The sequence below is a fragment of the Garra rufa genome, chromosome 21 (genome assembly GCF_049309525.1).
Source record: "Garra rufa chromosome 21, GarRuf1.0, whole genome shotgun sequence".
NCBI classification, from domain to species: Eukaryota; Metazoa; Chordata; class Actinopteri; order Cypriniformes; family Cyprinidae; genus Garra; species Garra rufa.
In genome coordinates, this window is record NC_133381.1 from 15,930,574 (window position 1) to 15,956,048 (window position 25,475).

The 25,475-nt window shown below is 34.8% G+C and overlaps 1 protein-coding gene across 1 annotated transcript in view; it reads right to left on the minus strand.

Moving 5' to 3' along the window:
- The window catches only part of sorcs3b (sortilin related VPS10 domain containing receptor 3b), a 91,861-nt gene extending 69,086 nt beyond the window's left edge, over window positions 1-22,775 (minus strand). The window contains exon 1 of the mRNA XM_073826654.1: window positions 22,037-22,775. Within this exon, the coding sequence (XP_073682755.1) occupies window positions 22,037-22,639 (603 nt within the window). The 5' untranslated portion in view covers window positions 22,640-22,775. The remainder of the gene's footprint in view (window positions 1-22,036) is intronic.
- Window positions 22,776-25,475: the final 2,700 nt, after the last annotated feature.

Sequence of the window (25,475 nt, forward strand, 5' to 3'; positions counted from 1 at the left end):
AACCAGTAAGGCCCTGATCACACCGAACGCGTTTTTGCAGTGAGAGGCGCCTTTTTTGAATGGTTTTCTGTTGGCAGTGAGTGTTCTACGCGCTGCTTATGCGCCCCGGGCACCTCGCGTTTTCGCCGCCTGCTGCGCCTCGCGTTTTTGCAGAAGCGCTCTGAGCACCTGAAGTTGAAAAAAAAAGCAACTCTGAGCGGAAAAACGCCTGACGTCATTTGCGTTTTTTCCATTGTCCAATCGAATGAATGGAGAGGCGGGCCTTCTGTTGTGGTGACGAAAGTTTACCGTTGCTTAAAAAGTCCGGAGACTGCAAGAAATGGAGGAGAAACTTTTGGTGTCTGTCGTGGGTAAACCGGAGCTGTATTTTTTGGGGTTTCTACTAATATGACAGTTTAATTAACAGCAAAAAACAAAGATTTTAGAGCGCTCGCGCTATAATTCTTTGATTTGACTGACAGGACAGCTGTTTTGGTTGTTGCCTAGCAACATAAAAAACCGCAGCACACTGCTCTTTTTTTAAAAGTCACCAAAAAAAAGGCAGTGCTATGCGCCTCGCGTTTTTAGAACTAAAAGACGAGTTCGGTGTGATCGGGGCCTAAGACCTTCGTTCATCTCCGGAACATAAATTAAGATATTTTTGATGAAATTTGAGAGCTTTTTGACCCTGCATAGACAGCAGCGCAACTACTACGTTCGAGATCCAGAAAGGTCGAAAGGACATTGTTAAAATAATCCATGTGATGTCAGTGGTTCAACCGTAATTTTATGAAGCTACGAGAATACTCCTTCTGTGTAAAGAAAACAAAAATTACTTTATTCAACAATTTCTTCCCACGCATTCAAAATGGAAAGTTTTTACATTTAAAATACAGTTAGTTAGACGACATCACACAACGTTTTCACCATCACGACTGTTTAGTAGTTCAATAAACAGTTCAATAAGCAAGTACAATAATATTAGGTCACTTACATTTGAGAAGCATGTATTGCAGACTGCTTTTGTTCTTTTTCAGCAGCGAAAATAATTCCAAATAAAGACACTGAATCATTCAGCAATGAATTGGCTGGTTGCTGTGAGATGCTGTGTTTTAAACTAATTGACCATATGCACGAAATACTTCCTTGTTTAGACAAGCCAGCTTAGTCATTTCCGGTCAACTGTACTGTGCCATAATATGAGCGTACTTTGTTCGTTTTCTCTACATAATCCATTCACAATCGAAGAAAAGTGTTGTTTGTCCAAGAGGACCAAACATCCATGTACACCGTTTCAAGAATGACAAATGCCAGTTTAAAAAAATTAGCGAGTAAATCGGCTAAATATGCACGAGTCATTGCTATGATTGACAGTAATGACCGGACCAAACAAATGACAAGCTGATGTAAATAAAAAGAGCTTAAATGATTCAAACTAAATTCAGAGTAACAAAACTACAGCAGTAACAAGTATGTGTTGGTTAAATATAGGCTATTTAATAGATTTTACAGTTCAAGATAAAACTTAAAAGTAGTTATTCAATTTTATAAAATATTTCAAATTCCTATCGATTCATATTGAGTGCATTATTTAATTATTATACCATAAATATTTAAGGTATTTGTAGTGAACTATATATTAGTATTTAAATAATTCACCCTTATAGGCTGTTTGTGTGTGAGCTATGACTTTCTGCACTTGCTATACTATATAATGTTACTTAAGGGCGGTATTTATTACTACAATTTATTATACTAGTAATTTTATAATAAATCGAAAAGCAAGACGTCTTGAAAAATATAGGGAGTTTAAAAGGCAGCTGCATAATAAATAATCCTCTGCTGCCATCTATTGGTTATATGGGTAATTCCATATTATTTTAGCCAAAAATAGAAAAAAAAATTGTTTTCCGTGAAAAGTCATTTTTTCCGATGCCTTTTTTATGAATGAAAAGTGAGTCCTTGAAGTACATTTTATTTCACAGCTGTAGAGTTAGAAAATAATAAAGGCTTTGAAATATTGCAAGATTTTAAAAATGTGTTCATGACTATAAAGGCAAGTTAGTGATTATCAACAATACGATGTCCTGGAAGAGAAATATCGCTAGCTTGCTAACATTAGCCTAAACACATTATGATAGTGTTTAGCTGTCAGCATTTAAATGTACAACTATGCAGATATGGAGAGTACGGGATTACCAGGCTCCGCATTTAAATTATATGTTGTTAAATAATTTGAAACTGAATGTTCATGCCGCTAACATTGTTTATAATGTTGCAATTATAATTTTTCTCAGTTTCTAATAAGAACGAGGCACTAGATCAGTCTCAAGAGTGTCCACCTAATATATAGCACATATAAAATGAGCTTCAGCGGAAGTTTACGAGCTGCCTTATCTTTATGCGGAAGTTCTAAAGAACAATTGGTTGAGTCAAAGTTCCGTTAGCCCATGCATAAACATCTGATGCATCAGCCATTTGAACGAATCGTTGGAATAAATGACTCCTTGACTCACTCATTAGATGCTCACTTGCCGTCACCTATGGCATTTTAATTTAGTTTAAAAGTATCATTTCTTATTTGTATATTCAAAAAAATATTTAAAACAATCTCATAACATTATTTAATGCAGTTGTATTTTTCAAGTGTAAATGGTTTAATTTGGTAACATGTAGATAACAGCAATCATATTATTGTAATTGAGTTTATAGATCAAATGTAAGAATTTTAAATGAAAAGTAGTATTAATGAGTTTAGGGGAAAATGCCCTCTCTAAAGGTAAATATACCCTTAGATTAAATATAAAACAAACAATGCAAAAAACTGATGAGAATATTGCTTCAGAATAAATTATATTTGCAAAAAAAGCATATATTATATAGATCCCCCCACCCCACCCCACATTAGAAATCCCAATTTAACCCTGTCTACATCAGAATGGTGAGTACTGCATCAGCGGCACCACATGTATGCGTCATGGTACTGTCACAAATCTGGTCCACTCGCCACCAGATGTCGCACTGTCATTAAATTGACTCTCTCAGTACACAGACTGTTGCATATCACCCTGGACTACATTTCCCATCATCCATTGGACTAATTACACACACACACAGCTGCAACCAATCAAACATAAGCTATATAAACTATATAAGCCTGGGACTTTGTTAAATAAAGTCAATATTTTTGTTTTCTTTGCATACAATTTTTTTTTTGTCGTGGTTTATAAAATTAAGGTTGAACTGATGTCACATGGACTATTTTAACAATGTCCTTACTACCTTTTTGGACCTTAAACATGGTAGTTGCGTTGCTGTCTATACAGGGTCAAAAATCTCTTGGATTTCACCGAAAACATCTTAAAGATGAACAAAATTCTTACGGGTTTGGAACAACATGAAGGTGAGTAACTAATGACAGAATTTTGAACTATCACTTTAAGTCATGTTTCTAGAATAACACTATATTTAGCTTTGATAAGAAATCCCACCACACATAGTAAAGAGACTTTACTTTTGTCAATCCCATCTGGATTTGATTTACATCTACATATTTAGTTTTTCATTAAATTATTATTCTGTAACAACTTGTCTATCATCTCTGAAAATATACTGGCAAAATTCACTTGTTTAGTACAGAAAAATAGCGATTTAGTTACTAAAGTTACTGAAGAGGAGGAGTCCAATGACAGTCTGTTATATAAAAAGATACGCAAACAGTTGCGCTGAGCTCACTTTTCTAATGTAAACTACAAGGTACACTATTCATGCTATCTAAACATACAAGGGGTGATCAAAAGTTGATAGATTATGCCCATGATAAACAACGGAAAACAGACGTTAGTCTGTTTGTGTATTGATGCAGTATAGCGCTCCTGACTTGACAGACAGCTCTCGTTAAACCCGTGAAGTGAAAGTAAAACCTGTCTCACTTTGAAACCCGTTTTCCTCAAAATTTCATTTCTGAAAATCATAGCTATCAGCCAGTGCTATCAGCTATCAGTGTTAAAAAAAAACATAACACATTTAATGAATCTCACACATCAGCACATTCACTTTTATGCCTGAAATGCCAAACTATGCTAAAGAGTGGAACATTACTGACTAGGCCAAGTAACGGTATCTTCCAAATTACTTTTTTTAGTGCCGGTATACTAATCAACCCTATGGAGAGTAAAACTTAGTAGAGGCTCATGATTCCCCAGCAGGTCGTCTGAAGCAAAAATAACCTAGCAAAACCACGCGCGTACCTGAGCGCAACCAACGGCAGTCTGGGACCGCATTCGCAAACAATCAAGGAAACACGAAGACCCATTTGAAGTGGTAATTTTACTGCAAATGATGAAGCTCATAATTAAAACTGTTTCCGAAACCAAGCACAACAAAATCACATTAACACGGGTAGGTGATTAAAAAGTCTATATGTACTGTGTCAGTTTTCGGTCAGAGACTTTGTTTTCAAACACTCAGTTGAATTCAATTAAAATGGTGAAATGAAATGGAACTACCTGCTTATTGTTCCACTGGCATTCCTACCGCACAATGCAGTCAGAGTAAAGCACTGAACATTCTACAGAACCCAAAGAACAACACCGAATACTGTTTCTATGAGAGCAGAGAAGCACGTTCATTGCGATTCTGCTCTCAAAGGAGTCATGCAGCACATTGTGACTTTTGTTTGTCTCTGGTGGATGTTGCAGCTCATATCTCAGTGTTTTTGGCATTAATTTGTTTCTGTGTACTGTAATACACCCCCTGAGTTAGCGCCAAACTGAAATTTATGCTCGCAATTTGAATAAAATACAAAGGACGGAGGAATCCTTATTCTCTCATAAATCCAGTGATCATGAACAGACTGGGCATAATATATCAGTTTAACTCTAGTGGAATTGAAACAATCAGTTTCGATGTGTGCTTGGAGTGTGTGGAATATTAATCCAGCATTCTTCACTTTTTCATTTTCCCCTCCTTTTCATTCCCTTTTATAGTGTTTCCTCCTCAATCTGTCTTCTGGTGCTCTCTGAGCATCATGTTTAGACACTGCCGTATGAATCAATAAACCTCAAGGCATTAAAATATGTTACAAAATGGAGGGAGGGGACGGGATAAAAAAGTAAAATTGATTTTTTAAAGTGGTTTATTTTAATAAAACACCGCTGTATTATCATATGCATCGCATGTCTGAAAATAGTTTAATGAGGCAGGGCAAAAGCGGATGTTGAATGGAAAGGTTGCATTCGTAGTATCATAAATTCAGCGGTAGTAATCAAATCTTAGATACATTTGTGCTACTATATTTGCTTGTTTGTGTCCGGTGGTTTATTTGGGGCTGTAGGGTATCATACAGATTTAGACTCTAATGATAAACCATCAAGGTATGATGAAAAACTGAGTGTTTTTGTCTGCAAGTATGTCGGAGTTCTCACAGAGTGATTTGAACTGAAGACACTCATAGCATGAAATAGAGTTTATGGGGATAATACACACAATAGATGAATTTCAAGAATGAGTTTGTGCTTTGGGGCGAGAGGCGTTTTCTCATCAGTCAAATAAGCAAAAGATGTGCGCTCTCACACACATACACACACCTAGAGAAGGAGAATACTTATTCATATTTATGTTTTATTAATGCTCACTGCTTTGCCTTAGGAAAATCCACAAATCATTGCATTGCTCGATTCTGCCTCGCTGAAAATTTTCAATCATTTTCACACACTTCTGGATCTTATTTTGTGTTTATTCACCAGAAAGCCTGGAGGCCACACAGGGCCATAATAAAAACTCTGTACATTATCCAGCTCCTTAAACATAATCCTCAAGTACACATCTGCATATGAATATACATGTGTGAATATAAATGACCTTCGTACGCATCGCTCTGAGATGATCCCCAGCTAAAGCGCAAGCAGGTGCACATATGCGCACACATCCGTACGCAACACACATACACGCGCGGTGCATAAAGTTTCTGCTGAGAGCAGCAGCCTTCATAACACTGCCAACAGCTGGGAGGTTTATTTTACTGCATGATATAAAAAGAAACCTTCATGTAAGCATACACACAAACAAACACACACACACACACACACATATAAATCTTTACGTGTAACCAAACTTAGACATTTTGTGCATATTTTGAGCTCTTTTTGTTTCTATTCTTGTGCTTTTTTTCACTTTTTCTTTTGTTTATTTTGACTGTTTCTCTAGCTTCTCTACAGCTTAGAGAACTGGGCATGAATTCCAGACTTCTGGTTGCAAAACTCCTCAAATCTGTAGTCATGTTCCATGCTCCATTTTTCTGACGAATCAGTGGCACATGAGCTTCTGCCAACATACATTTACAAACAAATCATAAAGACATTAGTTAGTACTTTGGGTACTTGTTTTGCCATACTTTATTTACTATTTATTTTGTTGCCAGACTTGAAAATATCCTCTTGAAACTAATTTTTGAGAATGGTCTCACTTGAATAAAGGTTCATAAATAACCAAATAATATCTTCATTAAAATCTGAAAATGTTAAAGTGTGGAGCACTTTTCTTGATGGATGAATGAATTTTTTTGAACTTCAAAATCTCACCACCCATTTACTGCCATTAAAAATCTTGGAAGAGCCAGGGCATTTTTTTAAATAACTCTGATTGTATTCATCTGAAAGAAGAAAGTCATATACACCTAGGATGGCTTAAGGGTGAGTAAATCATGGGGTAATTTTTATTTTCGGGTTAACCATGTCTTTAACAATAAAACATGCTTCACACTTTAGTAGAATGACCTTATTAAATTGCATTACTAAACACACTAATTTTGTTTTCATTAAAAAGTGAGGGGTAAATCAAATCATTCTATTTTAGTCTTGCTGAGTTTTATTGGTGCCAGGCATTTTCTAAGATGTTTTACACAGGAGTGAATAAACAGCTTCAGTCTAATGCCTTTGGGGACCAGGTGCGAACATGTGATGTATGGGTGTATTTGTATGTCAAAAACAAAAGCAGTAAATAGAACCTACCTTTAAAGAAAGAAGCATTTTCTCCTTCAGAAAATCAATGTGCTTTCAGTGTTTCTTTGTCTATAAGAATAGGACTGTCTGTCTGAGTCCAGGTTGCCTCAAAGACAATAAAACCTCTGAAGTACCCTGTGAGATACAGATCTCAACTATTCACCCGGAGAAAGCCACTGCTGCACCTCCACACAAATAGGTGGTGCTCTGTCTGTACTGTAAACTTTCTAGTGACTAAAAAATAAAAGTAAACACTAATAACATTATAAGATGAATCAAACCTGATACATGAGCCTAGATAATCAAATTATAGTGATATTAAACTGATATTGGTATGAGACCCTAAAACACAAAACCAGTCTTAAGTAGCACGGGTATATTTGTAGCAATAGCCAACAATACATTGTATAAGTCAAAATTATCACATTTAATTTTATGCCAAAATCATTAGGATATTAAGTAAAGATCATGTTCCATGAAGATATTTTGTAAATTTCCTATCGTAAATATATCAAAACTTATTTCTGTTTAGTAATATGCATTGCTAAGAATTTCATTTGGACAACTTTAAAGACGATTTTCTCAAAATTTTGATTTTACTGCACTCTCAGATTCCAGATTTTTAAATAGTTGTATCTCAGCCAAAAATTGTCTTAAAGCTTATTTATTAGAAAAAAACTGGTTTTGTGGTCCAGGGTCACATATTAAAATGTAATAATAATACAGTGATAAAGCAAGAGATTTCATCTAAATTGAGTTCTAAACTTACATAACCATAGTATGCATAGTAAAAGGAAACCACTTTAACTGGTTACTTAAAAGTTAAGACAAGCTTTTCATATTTTAAAGGCATATGTTTAACATGGGTTATTTTTGCAATGCTCCTAATTGTGGACCAATGGCATTTTTAATCAACTGAAATCACTTCTTTTTTGGAAAATCAAGGGAAACTGCACCCCCTAATGGTTGTGTAAACTAGTTCAACACAGCCTAAATATAATGTTTAGCTATATGCATCATTTTATTTTGTTAAACTGAAACAACAACAAAAAAATCAGTAAAGACAAAGATAGACCATTTATTTCAGAAACCAAAAGATGCTTGCAGCACATTATGTGAAGAATGAGCAAAAACAAATGTGAATGAAAAAAGGAGAAAAGCTTTGTTTTTGCCTTTGAAATTAAAAAAATAAAATAAGATTTTAAAAGTATTAGATGAACAATGCACTGTTTAGCTTTCTGAAAAAACCTGCTGTGAGATTATTGGCCCATATAAAGCGGTAAATATTCATGGCCCTTCATCACACAATGTTAAACAGAGGTGTTAGTCATTTTTAAAAGGATGTAGCCTTTTAGAGGAGATTTATTTTTCAGACCTGGCACAGAACATTAGCGCAAGCTGTCACTAGGGTTAAAGGGCTAGAAATATGAGCGAAAGTTTTGCCACTGAGGTAAAAATAGACTGAGCTGAGCTGTCATGCGAACAAAGTCAAAATAAAGAGAGTCAGATTAAAACAAAAGGTTGCATCATTAACATGAAAGACACTCGAGGGTTTTAACTTTGACTTGGATGTATCTCTGCTCTCTCTAAACACAGATTTTGTGATGTCACTTCCTTTCTGTGGCAGAACTGGGTTATAATAGCTTGCTCTCTAAATTTCGTGTGACCTCTATGTTATGCTATTTTATTTTGATCTGACTTCCTTTGTTTCTTGTTCCCTGGCTTCCTTTGCTCTTCTCTATGTCTTTCACTGCGTTTCTCTAGAGTCTGGATACCCACTCGACCTCCGCTGCCTCTGCCTTTAATTAAAAAGACAGAGAGACAAGCTGGCTCTCTACAGACCAATAATTAGACACACACACGGACACACACAGGTCTCAAAGACATTCACAGGCATACACACACATCAGTGCCCAGCACACATACATACACACTCTCTCTAAAGACCAATGACAAATGCTCTCATCTCCCATCTCCAGGTCACTTCTGACACTTGCTCTCTACATCCCTGGAAAGTGTACAATAACCACAATTAATCTGCATGCTCATTAATATTCAGTACTGTGACAAAGCATGGATAGCAGCTCATAATGAATAAATCCGTCACCGCGAATCCCGTCGGAGGGAGAAACAGGTCACTGGTCTGCATATATTTGAATGTGAAGGGCGCATGGCCACTTTCACATATCTTACTATTATTGAGACATACAGTGGCCTCAAAAAATATTCGGACTCTAATCTTTCTGCATAATATTAAAAAGAAGATTAATTTAATTTATGAAATTAATATAGACTAAAACACTTCAGACAAAACATTTCACAACAAAGTAGTTTGTTAAAACAATAAATATATAATTCAAAATGTTTCTAGTGGAACATGCAATAGTTAATGTGATAAACTACACCTGACACTATTGTAAATTTGAGGGAACTGACTTTCCACATCTATGATGTTTTATTTTGACGGTTTGTTTTAGAAATCCTGTTGACTGCAAGTCAACTAACTCTCATTAGTAGAGTATTGGTAGACTGTTATGGTTACGGGTTAGTAGAATAAGTTGACATGTACTTGTAAAGTAATTTACAGTCAGTAGAATATCTGTTGGGAGACAATCAAAATAAAGATATTAAAAAGACAGTTTACTAATACTTCAATGATTGGACCATCAAAACACAATGTCACCCATAAATCCACTAAAATGAACCATAAAGGGATAGTTTACCCTAAAATTCTGTCATTAATTACGCACCCTCATGTGGTTCCAAACCTGTTAGACCTTAAGATATTTTTAATAAAATCTATGAGCTCTGCGACCCTGCGTAAACAACAATTCTCCAAATCACATATTCCGCCAATATCGAGAGTACCTTACTGCAAAAAATGATTTTCTTACTTAGTATTTTTGTCTTGTTTTCTATTATAAATATCTAAAAATTATTGAATCAAGATGAATTTACTTTACAAGTAAAACGACTTAACCCCTTAACGTTTTCATTGTTCTTTTTCTCTATCGTTTTTTAGTAATCATGACAAGTTATATATCATTTGAAAGTTTAGAATCCCAAGAATCGTCATCTGAAACCATTTTAAAATCATTACGTTCCATGGAAATGGTACTTTAAATCGTTTGGCGGTCTCCTCCCCCTTAGTGGCGGTGTCAAGTGTCATATTACAAAATGCATTACGTCTGTTATAATCACAACTTTTTAGAATCTTGACAAAAAAACATATAATTGGAAAGGTCTAAGTCTCAGAATTCCAAATTTGGTGGTGGTGGTATTTAATGATAGAAGTAAAATTGACAGAAATTTTTTTAATTTGTGACAGAAAAATGCATTAAAAAAATTCTATGGAGTTTGGGTGGTACCCCGTTACTGTTTATGGCAACGCCCTAAATAAACTTTCACAGGAATCTCAATTTTTTTTCTCAACTTCAAATTTGGAACATAACTTATTTAGACATAAGGCTTCAATTCTATATCAAATTTAGGGTAAAACCTGTTATGTAAAATATTTGTTTTATATCAAATTAAATACAAATTGTACAGTGCATTTTCTTAACAGTAAATTTAAACTTCTATAACTTATTGATACTTTCTTCTTTAAAATGAGACCAACCTTAGATCTGTATTCCAAAGTGTTAATGAACTACAACAATGTTTGGATAGTGCACTTTCATGTCTTTTCTTAAAAAATGGGGGGTGACAGTTAAGAGATAGTACGTCTTGTTCTCTTAAAAAAAGTTATCAAAATGCTAAAAATCTTAAAACAAGCATTAATATCTTACATAATTCTACTAGTAAATGCATCTTGATTCAAGAATGTTTAGATAATTATACTAGAAAACAAGACTAAGTAAGAAAATAATTTTTTGCAGTGCATGCACTGTTTATGTGCAGAGTTTTCTCTCGATAATGGCAGAGGGTGTGATTTGGAGGAGAATTATTAAATAAAGTCATTATTTTAGTTTTCTTGTGCTTCATAAAACTATGTTTGAACTACTGATGTCACATGGACTGTTTTACCAATGTCCTTACTACGTTTCTGGGCATGGAATATTTTAGTTGCATTGCTGTCTATGCCAGAGAGCTCTCAGATTTCATCAAAAATATCTTAATTTGTGTTCTGAGGATGAACAAAGGTCTTGCAGGTTTGGAATGACATGAAGGTGAGTAATTCATGACAGAATTTTCATTTTTTGGTTAACTATCCCTTTAATGTAATTCTAGGACATATTAAAATAGTATACAAAATATCTTAAATTAGTTACAATATTTGTTTTGCACAAGTGAATGTTCTTTATATTCTTATTTTTACTGTTAATTTAATTCATAAATAGTTATTTTGATTATATAATCATTGTGTTTAAATTAAACTCAAAGCATGCCAGAAAAATCCAGATACATGGAAATGTGCCCTTTCAGTGGATGCTACTTCATCTGGGAACAAGAAATCATAAATCTTACATGTACCACATAAACCTCCATCAGTCTTTATAATCTAATATTATTAGTATTGCAGAATTATTAATATAAAAGACAGGATGCATGGACATGATTTATTACCACTGGGTTGCTCGTGTTCACATTGACAGATGAAAAAAGATAAGAAAATTAGGCATAAACAGCTTAAATGACATCTAATAGTACATGGTATTAGTTGTCATTTAAAGGCATAGTTCACCCAAAAATGAAAATAACCCCATAATTTACTCACCCTCAAGCCATCCTAGGTGTATATGACTTTTTTCTTTCAGACTAATACAATCAGAGTTATATTAAAAATGTTCTGGCTCCTCGAAGCTTTATAATGGCAGTGGACAGTGGTCAAGATTTTGAAGTCCAATAAAGTGCATCTCTCCATCATAAAAAGTACTCCACGTGGCTTTGGATGGTAAATAAAGGCTTTCTGAAGTGAATCAATTTAGGTCAGAAAAATACAGAGAGATTACAGTTTATAAAATTTTATATATTGAGATTTTTCTTACACAAACGCCTTGATTCACTTTTGAAGGCCTTTATTAAACACCCAGAGCTATGTGGAGTATTTTTTATGATGGATGGATGCACTTATTGGACTGAACACCAATTCACAGGCATTATAAAGCTTGGAAGAGCCAGGACATTTTTTAATATAACCCCAATTGTATTTGTCTGAAAGAAGAAAGTCATATACACCTAGGATGACTTGAGGGTGAGTAAATCATAGGGTAATTTTTCATTTTTATGTGAACTATCCCTTTAAGCTTTTCTATGGCCAGTTTTCTAGTTCTAGTTCTACATTTTTTGTTCTTTTTTTTTTTTTTGAATGTTATTGGGATTTTGGTTGTTCAACACACTTTTGCACATCTGTAGGCTCTATGCATGGCCTGGCCTGGCTTGCCACAGATGTAAAGGCTATGGAAAGACCAAGGACATGAGTTTTTCAGTGAGTTTTTCCCAACTTGGTGTTGGTAAAATCTTTTACTGGTCAACCTTCTAATTCAAAGGAGCAATATTTACTGTTGTACAAAAAAACTAGTCTACTTTACACATTGAAACGGCTGAATTGGAATAAAGTGTTGTACTGCCATTTCCTTTAAAAAAGTGACAGTCAGAAATGTGAACTTGACTGAACTTACTATCTCTACCATGTTTGTGAGTTTCAGCAAATATTTGAGTGACAGAACTTTGGAAATGTGCACTTATAGCAGGATAACCTGAAAGGAAGATCAGGATTATAAAAAGAAGTCTAATTATTTAGGTTTAAGGATGACGTTAAGGAACCACTACTAGATTTGTATATGTAATCCTCTAATATAAGATTGCTAAACTCTCTAACATTTTGTACATTGACGTTTGAAAGAGTTTTTTAATTTGAGATATTTATAATCCCCCGGTTGAGAGTAGGGCTGTTTGTTTCACTTTCCCTCCACTTTGTACATAAATCTCTTTGCTGAGCAAATGACAAATTATTTCAGTTTCAAACTTTTATTGGTACTGGATATCTTATAGTTTGAGAATAGCTGTGTCTCATAAATCATATGATTTTAAAATGATTAGTTAGTGGCACAATACATGAATCTGTAAAACACAGAGTTTAACAGAATATATTCACATTGCTCTGGTAGATTCTAATAATGATTATGAGATTTCAGGGTGTGAGAGAATAAATCCTGAGGTTATGCAAGCAGCTCTGAACATTAGGTGACAAATTATAGAAGACAGAATGAGCATAGATTCACTTGTTCATATCATTATTAAGAGTAACATAGGTAAACGGATATGACTCGCTGTCCATAACAGAGGGACTGAAGCTTTAAAATCCACCTTTTAGGAAGCAAACTAATATCATAAATACAGGTTGATGTCACAGGAGGTAACTACTCTACTTTAGGTTACATGAACTTTAGAGAACTTAATTTTTGTATTAAAGAAGTTTGCTGAAACTTTTTACATCTTTCATCATCTTTGAACAAATTACAGAAAAGGAATAAAGGAACAAAAAAACATGGTTATACACTAGTGTTCAAATATCTGAGAGAATCTGAGTAATAAATTCTTTTAAGAAATTAACACTTTTATTCAGCATTAAATTAATCAAAAGTGACAGTAAAGTTATGTTACACAAGGTTTTTATGTCATTCAAGTAAATGTTGTTCCTTTGAACTTTCTATTCATCAAAGAATCCTGAAAAAAATCACAATTTCTTTAAAAATATTAAGCATCAGCTGTTTTCAACATTCTTGAGCACCAAATCAGCATAAAGGATCATGTGACACTAAAGACTGGAGTAATTGAAATAAATAAATATCAATAATATCACAATAGCTGAATACATAAGTTTTCCACTGATGTATGGTTTGTTAAGATAAGACAACATTTGGCTGAGATACAACTATATTTGAAAATCTGGAATCTGAGGGTGCAAAACAATCAAAATACTGAGAAAATCACCTTTAAAGTTGTCCAAATGAAGTTCTTAGCAATGCATATTACTGATCAAAAATTAAGTTTTGATTTACAGTAGGAAATTAAATAAAAATATCTTCATGGAACATTATGTTTACTTAATCTTAATGGTTTTTGGTATAAAGGAAAATCAGTCATTTTGATATTGTTACAAATATACCTGTGCTACTTAAAGGGTTACTCCACCCCAAAATGAAAAGTTTGTCATTAATCACCATGTCGTTCCAAACCCGTAAAAGTGGGAGCTTTGTGACTGTCCAGAAAAGTATGAAAGATGTCGTCAAAATAGTCCATCTGCCATCAGTGGTTTAACCGTAGTTTTACTTTGTACGCAAATTTTTTTTTGCTTGAAACAAGCTAAATAATCTGCCAATGGGGTAAGAAAAATAGTCTTGTTTTCTGTTTGAAATAAGATTTTTTTGCTTACCCCATTGGCAGATTATTTTGCTTGTTCTAAGCAAAAACTCACTTAATTTTAACTTGTTTTTTTCTGAAAACAGGAAAATAATTTTACTCATCTAGAAAATCCTTATTGAAGAATTTTTAGTAAGAAAAGCATTTTTTTTTGCAGTGTTGGAGAATATCCACTGGACGCAAACAGTGTACGCTATTATTCTGTATCAGCAGCAACTCACAGAGACGTTTTCGATATGATACTCTCCCAAGTAAATAACACTGGTTTTGTGGTCCAGGCTCACATATTACTGTTTTACTGTAGGCCTAATTTTTTGAACAGTATCATTTTTTGTTACAAGCATTTCCACATAGTATATAACTTTTTTATCCTTTTTGTGTATGAATGGTAGCTGTTAACCTTTTTTATTTGCTTCTTCATAATGTTTTCATCTTAAACATTTTAGGATGCATACTCTTTGAATAAAATTCACTTTCTTCTAAGAAACTTTTTTTTAGAAGAAAGTGACTTGTTGCTAAACTAAAACATTGGCATCCTCTCAAACCTCCCTAATATCAAAAAGTCCTTTAAAACTAACCAGGCTTGATGTGTCCCCGAGTCGGAGTGTTTACTGCTACAGGCTCAGCCACTCTGCTGCCCTGAGATAGAGAGGACGCGCACACATACACACACAAATGAACATACACTCGCTCACACACACAACCACTTTGGCTGTCACTCCAGAGTGAAACTGTTGGAGGATGTGTAGACATTTGGATGGACAGCCAAACTCTTCAAGGACATCCCTCACGCTCTCCGCAGGCCATGAATACCCACACGAACACACGCGCACACACCCTTGAAAGTTTCACATGGGCGCACGCACAAGCCCACACTTGGACGTAGTTGACTGCCATCTTCCTGTAGGGCATCAACAGAGCATCAACATGTAACCCGAGCGCAACAGACAGGCAAACAAAATAAGCCCTGCTCAACCTATGATTGTACAGCCATAATCTGCGATTCTCTCACAGCAGGTCGGGGAGTTTTTTAAAACGCTAAAATCACTGCTCGATCACAATCAAACTCCTGTGGAGCGACTTCCCCTGGAGATGTGCTTCCTTAGCCGCATTTGCATAAGATCTGTTTTGTCTAGACAACAAAATACACAAACCCCACCTTCACAATGATTTCTTGCTCGGCGGGGGCTCCTCTCAGAGAAAATGTCATCGTGGACTTTGGAGGGCAAACTATGGATCAGGACCCAAGGGCAAGCGTAGCAGGGGCCGCAAAATGATTCTCTTGCATTTCCATCATCTTTATGGATTTTCATTGATTGTTTTTACAATTGAGAAAGCGGCCAAACAGCCTCTCCATTGCCGTGAATCAAAAGTGAAAGCTTTCAGCTTTCAGTGACATTAGGCCTAAGAGAGTATGCTTTCAGCAGAACACACAGTTTCTTGCTCTCTCTCTAAAACAAACACACACACACACACGCACTCGCTGTGCTTCAGGAAAACTGCTGAACGCTACGGATCAATTTGGTCGCTAAAGCCACTAACATCAAAATATAGCAACATGCAAACGTTACTCTATTTGAAAGGCGTACAGCATGAGCCAAACGAGTATGATCATAAAATCTAAAATATATCTGCATATCAGTTAGTAGGGTCCCCTATAATGTTCACTTCTCTTTACTTACATACTGTTGAAGTTCACTTAACTTGACAAAATGCGTTAATTTGCAATACCCTGCAACGTCACCACAAACGAACAAAACTTGAGTATATTTATATAAATGTATTATTCATTTAATTAACATAAGTTGTCTTATTTTAAAGCACTAAACAGAATAATAAATGTTGCATTGTCTAATATAACATTTTGCTAATTAATTTAGTTTCATTAAATATACTGTATCAAATACAGTGTAATAAAAGCAACTACATTCTTTAAGAAAAGGTTCTTTATTGGCACCAATTGTTCTATGAAGAACCTTAAACATCCATGGAACCTTTCAAATGCATAAAAAGTTTCTTTGTAGTTGAAAAAGTTTCTTTAGATTTTTAAAACTTTCTTCAAAATGGTTCTTTCAGAAACTATTCACTTAAGGGTTCTTTGGGGAACCAAAAATGGTTCTTCTATGGCATCACTGCAGAAACACCCTTTCGGAACCTCTATTTTTAAGGTTGTACATATTTTACAGTTTACAAAACCTTTAAAGTCTCAAATACTAGGAAATGTAATTTTCTTATAACTATTCTCCTAACAGTTTTTAGAGCAAGACATTTTTAATTGATTTCCAGCATTCAATGCAGCATGAATAAACTATGCAGTTACATAATATTATGTTTGCTGACTTCATTTAAACTTTTGTTGTTTTTTTGTTGTTATTGTTAGTTAAGTGTCACATTTTTACATTTCTTGATTGTCACTATTCTCAAGGTTTTTGTGTCAAGTTTTAAGGCCTACAGTATGCACAAACATTAAAAACTATGCTCTTGATATGCTTTTAACATCTTAAGTGTCCTATAAGGCTATGGTAACACTTTAAAATACTGTTTGGTCATTAATGAATAGCTACACAGGAATAAATGACTAATGTATTAACATTTAACATTTTAGTAACTACTATTTACTTACAAGAAACTCTGATTAACGAATCAGTAAGAAATAGAGCTCAGTTTGAAGTGGAAGTTCACTATTAGCTAATCAGTAACTACAGTATTTTTTTATTTCTCCTGGAGAACTACTAAGAACTATACTGTATATACAGGTTCATAATTAATGTGAATAATGCAAAATGTATAAAATTCTAAAGTGAAGATCATTGTAACCCATTAGTAATGACTCAAGTATTACCAAATCTGTTACCAAAACTACTAATTATTTGGATCAGCATTCTAAAGTAAATAACATGATAACTCTCTAGTAATGCCTGAAATCATTGAAAGCTTTTGATGTATATGTAAGGTTTGGATAATAATGACTCAAGTGTTACTACATCCTTCTGAAGGAATTACTAATTATTTGAATCAGTATTCTAAAGTGAAAAACATGGTGACACACTAGTAATGACTCAAGTGTTACCAAATCCATCTGAAGTATTACTATCTAAAACCTTACAAAAACCTCAAAAGTTTACAATGACTTTAGTCATTACTAAGGAGTTGTTATGATCTTCACTTTAGAAAGCTGATCCAAATAATTAATAATTCCTTCTGACAAATTTGGTAATACTTAAATAATTACTAATGGGTTACCACAATCTTCACTTTAGAATTAATTATACATTTAGTATTATTCAAATTAATTATAAACCTGTATATAGTAGCTCTTTGTAGTTCTCCGGGAAATATATAAAAAAGAAAATAGTTACTGATTAGCTAATAGTGAAATACCACTTTCAACTGAGTGCTATTATTTACTGATTTGTTAATCTGAGTTTCTTGTTAGTTCATAGTTACTAGAATGTTAATAATGCATTAGTCATTTGTTTCTATGTAGTTACTCATTAATGACGGAACATTATTCTAAAGTGTTACCGGCTATATATATGGCTATCAAAAAATGTATTGTGTCACTAGAAAATTTGCTGAATAAGAAATCTGTTGTCCTGACAAATTTATTGGCTAAATGAGTTATTTTGCATTTAGTAAACAAACAAATTCAAGTTGACTTAAAGTAATATTATTTAGTACAATTATTAAGACAATAGTTGATAGAACTTAAAGGGATAGTTCACCCGAAAATGAAAATTCTGTCATTAATTACTAACTTGTCTTGTTCCAAACCTGTAAGACCTTCGTTCATCTTCAGAACACAAATTAAGATATTCCTGATGAAATCTGACAGCTTTCTGACCCTGCATAGACAGCAATGTAACTACTGTACCGCGTTCAAGGCCCAGAAATGTAGTAAGGACATTGTTAAAATAGTCCATGTGACATCAGTGGTTTAATCGTAATATTATAAAGCTATAAAGCTCTCTTTTTCTTTGCACACAAGAAGTATTCTCGTAGCTTCATTAAATTAAGATTGAACCACTGATGTCACATGGACTATTTTAACAATGTTCTTGCTACCCTTCTAGGCCTTGCACGTGTCAGTTGCAATGCTGTCAAAGCAGGGTCAGAAAGATCTCAGATTTCATCAAAAATATCTTAATTTGTGTTCTGAAGATGAAGGTCTTGCGTGTTTGGAACGACATGAGGGTGAGTAATTAATGACAGAATTTTCATTTTTGATGAATTATCCCTTTAAATACATCATGTTGCCTTGGATTTTTCACTTTTCTCAACACATCTCTTCACAGGATTGATTAATATGGATTATAATGACTTTTTAACCTTTTGGATACATGTACTTTCAGTGGAGGGACAAAAACCTCAGGTTTCATTTAAAAAAAATTGGTGTTTCAAAGATTAAGTAAAGACTTATGTGTGGAGATTGACAGTAAGTGATGACAGAATTGTCATTTTTTGGTGATCTATTCTTTTTAGATAGCGTAATAACCTGTAAAGTCCACTTCTTAGGGCACTTTACAATTGAATGGAACACCTCATCTCTAATTCTTCCGTGATGTCATCACACACACATGCACGGCTGCAACATGCTCTCTATGACACCTTTGAGTGTAGCTGTATCCTGGTATCTGCCTACTCTACAGGTATCTGTCCATCTGCTCTCACCTTCTGGAGCAAACAAGGGTATTTAAGACAGGCTGCACTATAATAACAGTAAGAATTTGCATCGTTATTATCGCCCATGCGTCTTAGTGCATAAACAGCGCCCTTATGTGTGTGTGTCAGTGATTGAGCAAGGTACAACAGAGGTGCGAAGGGCCAGACATTAGCTTTATCACTTGTGTGGTAATAAGACAGAGTGTCTACAGGAAGCAACGGGAAAGGTTTCACATTTGATGAAAACTGGCATGACAGAGGGCTTCATTTGTTGCTTGCCGCTGAGAGGCTACCGGTGTCATCTCTTCTCGCGCTAACATCATTTCCTAAACGGATCTTTTGAAAATACCATATGGGCCTCATTTTTCATTGAACGTCATGATTGCTCTTTTTAATATATTATTGAGTGTTGTTCTTTAAACTATTTGGTGCTTCATTATATATAGCAGTATCAAATCAATACAGTGAATGTCTATGTGCAATGCAATAGACGTGTATACGCCAAGGTGAGATAGAGACACACAGGCAAAAAGAGTTTGCGGATGCTATCTGTTCTCTGACGTTCCGTTTGCATCTGTGGCATCGCAAAACATCACTCATGCGGTTTGGTAAAAAAGATACACCGATGGCATCAGCAGCACTGCAGAAACGCGCACACACACATAAATTCTGCAGGTATTACCCTGCCAATCTAAAAGTCTGCTGACAGAGTCAGTCATTTATATTTCAGATGAGGCACAGAAATTGTGAAGGAAAAGGAATGAGTTCGGGTTACAAAAAATAGGTGTCATTCACACTCAAAACACAGCAGCATATGGAGAAATTCAAACAGAGCACCCTGAGTGCCAGAGATGTAGATATCTAGCAGATGCAGCGAGTAGATTATTGATGAAAGAAATTGATTGTTTTTAAAGTAAAGTGGTGCAGGCAGATAATTGACAGTCATATTAAAGTAATATCAATTCATTCTTCTGAACCGCTCACTGAACCGTACACTTATTGGCAGGTTCTTCTGAAACATCTGCATCCCAGAACAGATGCCCTAATGAAGTATGCATCAAACCACAGGTGATAGAAAATTAGACTAAGGCTCTGTCCTGCATCTCCATACTTCATCCATCATGCTGACATAGTCTTTTGACCTGTGATTTATGGACAACAATTGCAAAATAATATGTTAAATATAGACAATTAAATCTTAAGAAACTTACCAAAAGAAAGTTTTGCCTCACAATTCTTTTGCCTTCGTTTCTACTTCAGCTGCCTTGGCCTTATGGGCAGAAAAGTGTCTAGTATCTGCACACTTCATTATCTCAGCAGATGCAGTAGGTCATCTGGGTATTGCTTGCCTACAGTTTCATAAATACTACATATTCTGACATCCTACTCTTTTTGCATAGTGTGTAGTAAGGAAGCACAAATATTAATACACATTCAGATATGGGGCAAATGTCTCCGTTTTGAGATGCTAGAAACAATAATTTTTTTATATGAAATTTGTTTCTTATGAAATAAATATTTGCTAGTGATGGGCAATGATTAATCACATCCTAAATATGTTTTTGTGTACATCATCTATATGTGTGTACTGTATGTATGTATGTGTGTGTGTATATATATATATATATATATATATATATATATATATATATATATATATATACATACACACACACACACACACACACGCATATGTATATATTTCAGAAAAATCTGTAATGGTTATATATCAAATATATTTATATATAATATAAACTATATAAATATATACATGTAAATATTTTCAAGATATATACTGTGTCTTTATCTATACATAATAAATATACACAGTACACACATGTATATATAAACACTTTAATTTTATACAAAAACTTTAATTTTGGATGTGATTAATCGTGATTAATCGCTGCCCAGCACCACAAACAAGACACAATGACTACACTGAGGACATGAGACGCCAGAAAAATCTTCCATACCATCTTTCCATTAAAAACCATCAAATCTACCATATAAATAAAGAGTTTCAGAGAAAGTTAATTATGAGCAGCTCTATAATGACAAGGAAAATGAAAGACACATAGTTTAAATTCATCAGAATAATTGAAAAATTAATGGATGGGTGTTACAGTCAAACCAAAAATTATTCAGACACCAGATATAATTTTTTATATTATTTTGTTAGTGGGTGCAGGACACTAAAGTTTATTTATGTAAGTGAGGATAACAAAATAAAGTAAACTGTTACGTATTATACCCAAAAATTCTTTCAAATTTGGGACCCAAAAATTATTCAGACACTTTGACTTGACCATGTTTTTCTTAAGTGTTTTTTCTTTAATTGCTAATGTGACCTTCATAGTATTCATAGTATTGTCATACAGTTTTTTTTTTTTTTTTTTTTTGATTGTAATCCATTACATACCTTTTTATCAAAGTTATTTCTGTTATATCTGACATTATCAAGATGAATTTGTTCTGACACAGTTTAACAGTTCTTGTCATATTTGATTACCATTTTCTAAAATATAGCGAATAAACTGTGATAATGTGAGAAATGTTGTTGTAGATGTTTGAATAAATGTTGGTTTGACTGTAAATGAAAACCAGTGGTTTACAATAATACGTATAATCCTAAAAGAAATTTTAATACTAAGCCTGACCTTTAGTTTTCATTTATGGATGTGTTCCTGCTGCCTATTAATGTGTGCTCTGTCAAATGCTTGAGCAGGGAATGTGTGCACTTTTTTACTGACACTTTGGATGATATGCTTTTGGTTGCAGAGTCTCTGTTAATGAACAAAGTTTTTTTTTTTCGGTTTTGCTATAAAGAAAGAACAGTGACGCACGCGTGCGCGCGCTGGTTTTGCAGCTGCCGCGCAGCAGTCCTGCGTGTGTGAAGTACTTCAGAATATCAAAGCCATCACAATGCAAAACACCAGGTAAAATGACCCACTTGCTCCGTTTTAACTTTACAAGTCTACATAGTAACAATGACCAAAGTATGGATATTGGATAAAGTTCACACTCACGCTGCTGTTGTGTCCGGACCACAGCACCATGGCCTGATTATGAGCCGAATCTCCGGCCAGCGCAAAGGTGGATGTGATCAGGTGTGGCTCATTCTGCCTCGGGCTCTTCCCAGCACCGTCAACTCCTCCGGTACGTCTGAACTCGAACCGAGAACCGGTCGCGCTGTCAGACGGAAACAGACTGCGCTTTTCTCTCCTGACCACTTTGGTTTCCTCTGGAGACCATGTTGGATAAACTTTTCCGTCTTTTTCTTCAGCTGGGCTCGTCCGTTCCGCTCTGGGCATGTGTGCGTTCTGCGGTTTCTCACTCCAGGACACGTAAGGAGACTTTTTGTACGCTTCGGGGGAAAGTTGAGCTCCGTCAAGTCTCCATTTCCAGTTTTTATCAGGACTGTCGTCCGGTGAGCTTCCAAAATCACGACTGAGCAAAGCCGTTGGCTTTGCCTGCGCTTCATTCCAGCGTATTGGCGCGAAACACGAGGCGCAAGTGATATCTGCGCTCGCTGGGAGCGGCAACAGAGCACAGAGAAAAAACAGCGTCCAGTACGTCCAGCTCGACTCGAACCCCAAGACATCCTTCATCTTAATTATCCTCCCTCTCATTTTTTATCTTTTAGACCCTACCAAGTCCGCGTAAGTTCCTTTAAAATCCCAACATAAACACCTAAATTAACTTTTCGCCACGGTGGTGACGTTGGGGGGATACCTGTATAATGGTGAATGTGTCTGATGTGCGGGTTCGGTCGGTTCTGAGCGGGGTGTAGTTACCGGAGGGGTGGAGCCGCTGAGTGACACGCTCTCACTCACTCACTCACTCCGGCTTGGATCGAGCTCGGGAGCAGAGTGTGTGACAGGTGCGCGCACGGGGTATAGCGATGGCCCCGAGGGTATCCGCGAGCAGAGACATCTGGAGCAGTCGAGACTGCATCTTTTCATATTAATATGTAAGCAGGAAAACAGATAACCTCGCCTGCCGTCACATCAGTGAGAGACAGATTTGAAATACAGAAATGATAACCACTGATAAGTCTTAATTTGAAGTAGAAATGAGTTTAATAGTGACTGACGCTCCTTAAAGACACTTTTATCATTTACTCTACCTACTGTGTAGTATATGTACTGTAGAGAATCTGTATGCATTACCTTTCCATTGTGAATGGGAAAATTGTGACCACATCTGTATCAGTTTGAAAAATACCATAAAAGTACATAAGTGGCCCATACTACTTTTTTAAAGGTCATTTGATTATGAAAATTGAGATTGTTATTCCCGTATACTCTAGCTGTTTATTTTCACTATCAACTCTGCAGATTCAAAGTGGTGAGTTGCTTTGAAAACACATGATAATCAATGCCATTTGGCGTAAATGGTGTCAAAGATAGCAAGGTGGATTGACATGGAATCATCTAAATGCGGATACAAATTAGATTTTATAGCGTTAACTTTTTATGTTTTAGTTTGTTTCACAGAAAGCTACACTATAAAAAAAATCCATACAATTTATGGTTAAAAAAAAGCTGTGGTTGCTAGTATAGTACGGTAAAAAATACAGTTGGAACATTTGAGGTTATTAGAATTAAACTTAAATTTACATTTGAAAAACGCATTTCATTAACTGATTTAATGTTAATATACTGTAATGACCTATTGAAATACTGAAATCTAGTACCATTGTAATACACTGACAACTACCAAAAGTAGGTGGTGAAAAAAGTCACATGATGATCCAAAACTCACCACAAGCAGCTTTTCCACAAGCTGACAAAGAAAATACTAACATAGGGTGTGCTGTGTCATTCACACAAATATTAAACACCATCATGGTAACACACATGATACTGAAATAATCCAATAAACATTAATTTAACAACATTAGCTGTAACATACAACTCTAATGAACATAAGTGGTAAGAAAAAACTAAGAATAAAAAACTATTTCAACAAAAAAAAAAAACAAAGTGTGAAAGGTAACACAGAGAATCCTGGGATTTACAGTTTTTTTTTTACAGTGATACCATTTTTACAGTCTTTTACTGTAAAAACCACAATCATTTTTTACAGTGTAGAGGTTTTGGGGTGATTTACACAATGTACCAAAATATAAACAGTTCACCATTTTTTAAAATCAAACTTAGTTTGCTTGATATGTTCGCTTATAAGTTTTCAAGTTTTCTTCTGTCTCTCAAGCTGACAGAAATACAGAACAAAGAAGATTTTACAAAGAATATTCATGATTAAAAAAAAAAAACATCCAGAAAGATATTGGCCCTGCATGGTGTGTTATACTGCAATATTGTTCATAAATACCAATGATTTCTTAACGTGTGACTGCATAATTGTGTTGCAGGAAATTGAGTCATCTGTGCCCCAATTTGAAAGTTTATAAAGGCACTTGCTAGAGTCTAAATTCTTGTTTACAATAGATTGATTGACAACATAAGGATATAAGAAGCAGAATGAGTCACATCAGAATATACTGTGGATTAGTTTAATGGTCATTAAGAAAACTCTTGGAGTAGAAAAGACTCTTCAAAACTTCTCCTTTTGTGTTTCAATGAATAAATAACACAGGTTTGTATAGAAGCTTCTGCCTCAGATTAAAAAAAAAAAGATTTGATAAGTTTAGAATAAGAAATAAAGTCACATTGTAAGAAATAAATTCGCAATTGTGTGTCCCAACTGTGATAAATAAGGTCGCTATTGTGAGACCTTAGTTGTTTCCTCAGTGAAAGAATCTGGCTTCCGTACAAACCTAAAAAGCACTTAATTTTCTGCTAGGACATTATCTGTTAAGTTTACAGACATTTCCATTAACCCTAAAACTGCAATGAATTGCAATGTGCAATTCAAAACACCTGTGGAAAATCAATACAGAAAATGCCTTCATATTAACACAGTTTGCTGGGCTCTATTTTTATGGCCTTTTCCTGCAGTGTATGTTCGAATGACTCCAAAGTAAATAATGACAGAATTTTCATTTTCCATAAGCTATTCCTTTAATTTCAAAGTTAAAACTTGAAAATAAGACGTTTAGTATTGAACCGTTGCAAGACACAATAAACAGTAATCTATAAATGTTAAAGCATCTAGAATCTCTGTGTAAACATCATAATCATCTCTATAGTGAACTGCAATTTGAAAAAGATAAAAAAAATAGGAAAGCAAGCATGAAGAGATTTGCATTTGTGATTAATTTAAAACAACCTGTCGATTGCATGATTAGAGAGAGAAACAGATATTAAGAGAGAGAGAGAGAGGGCAAGAGATGTCTTTCCTCTCCTTTGGGAAGGAAGTGGCGTGTGTTTGAAGCAAGAGGGGGTAAGGAAAACTCTTTATGCAGCAGAGTTAAAATATGCACAATTACAACTGGCTCTCTGTATAAACTGGAACACTTTTATACACGGACACACACGCACATATAAACATGCATGTTCAGCC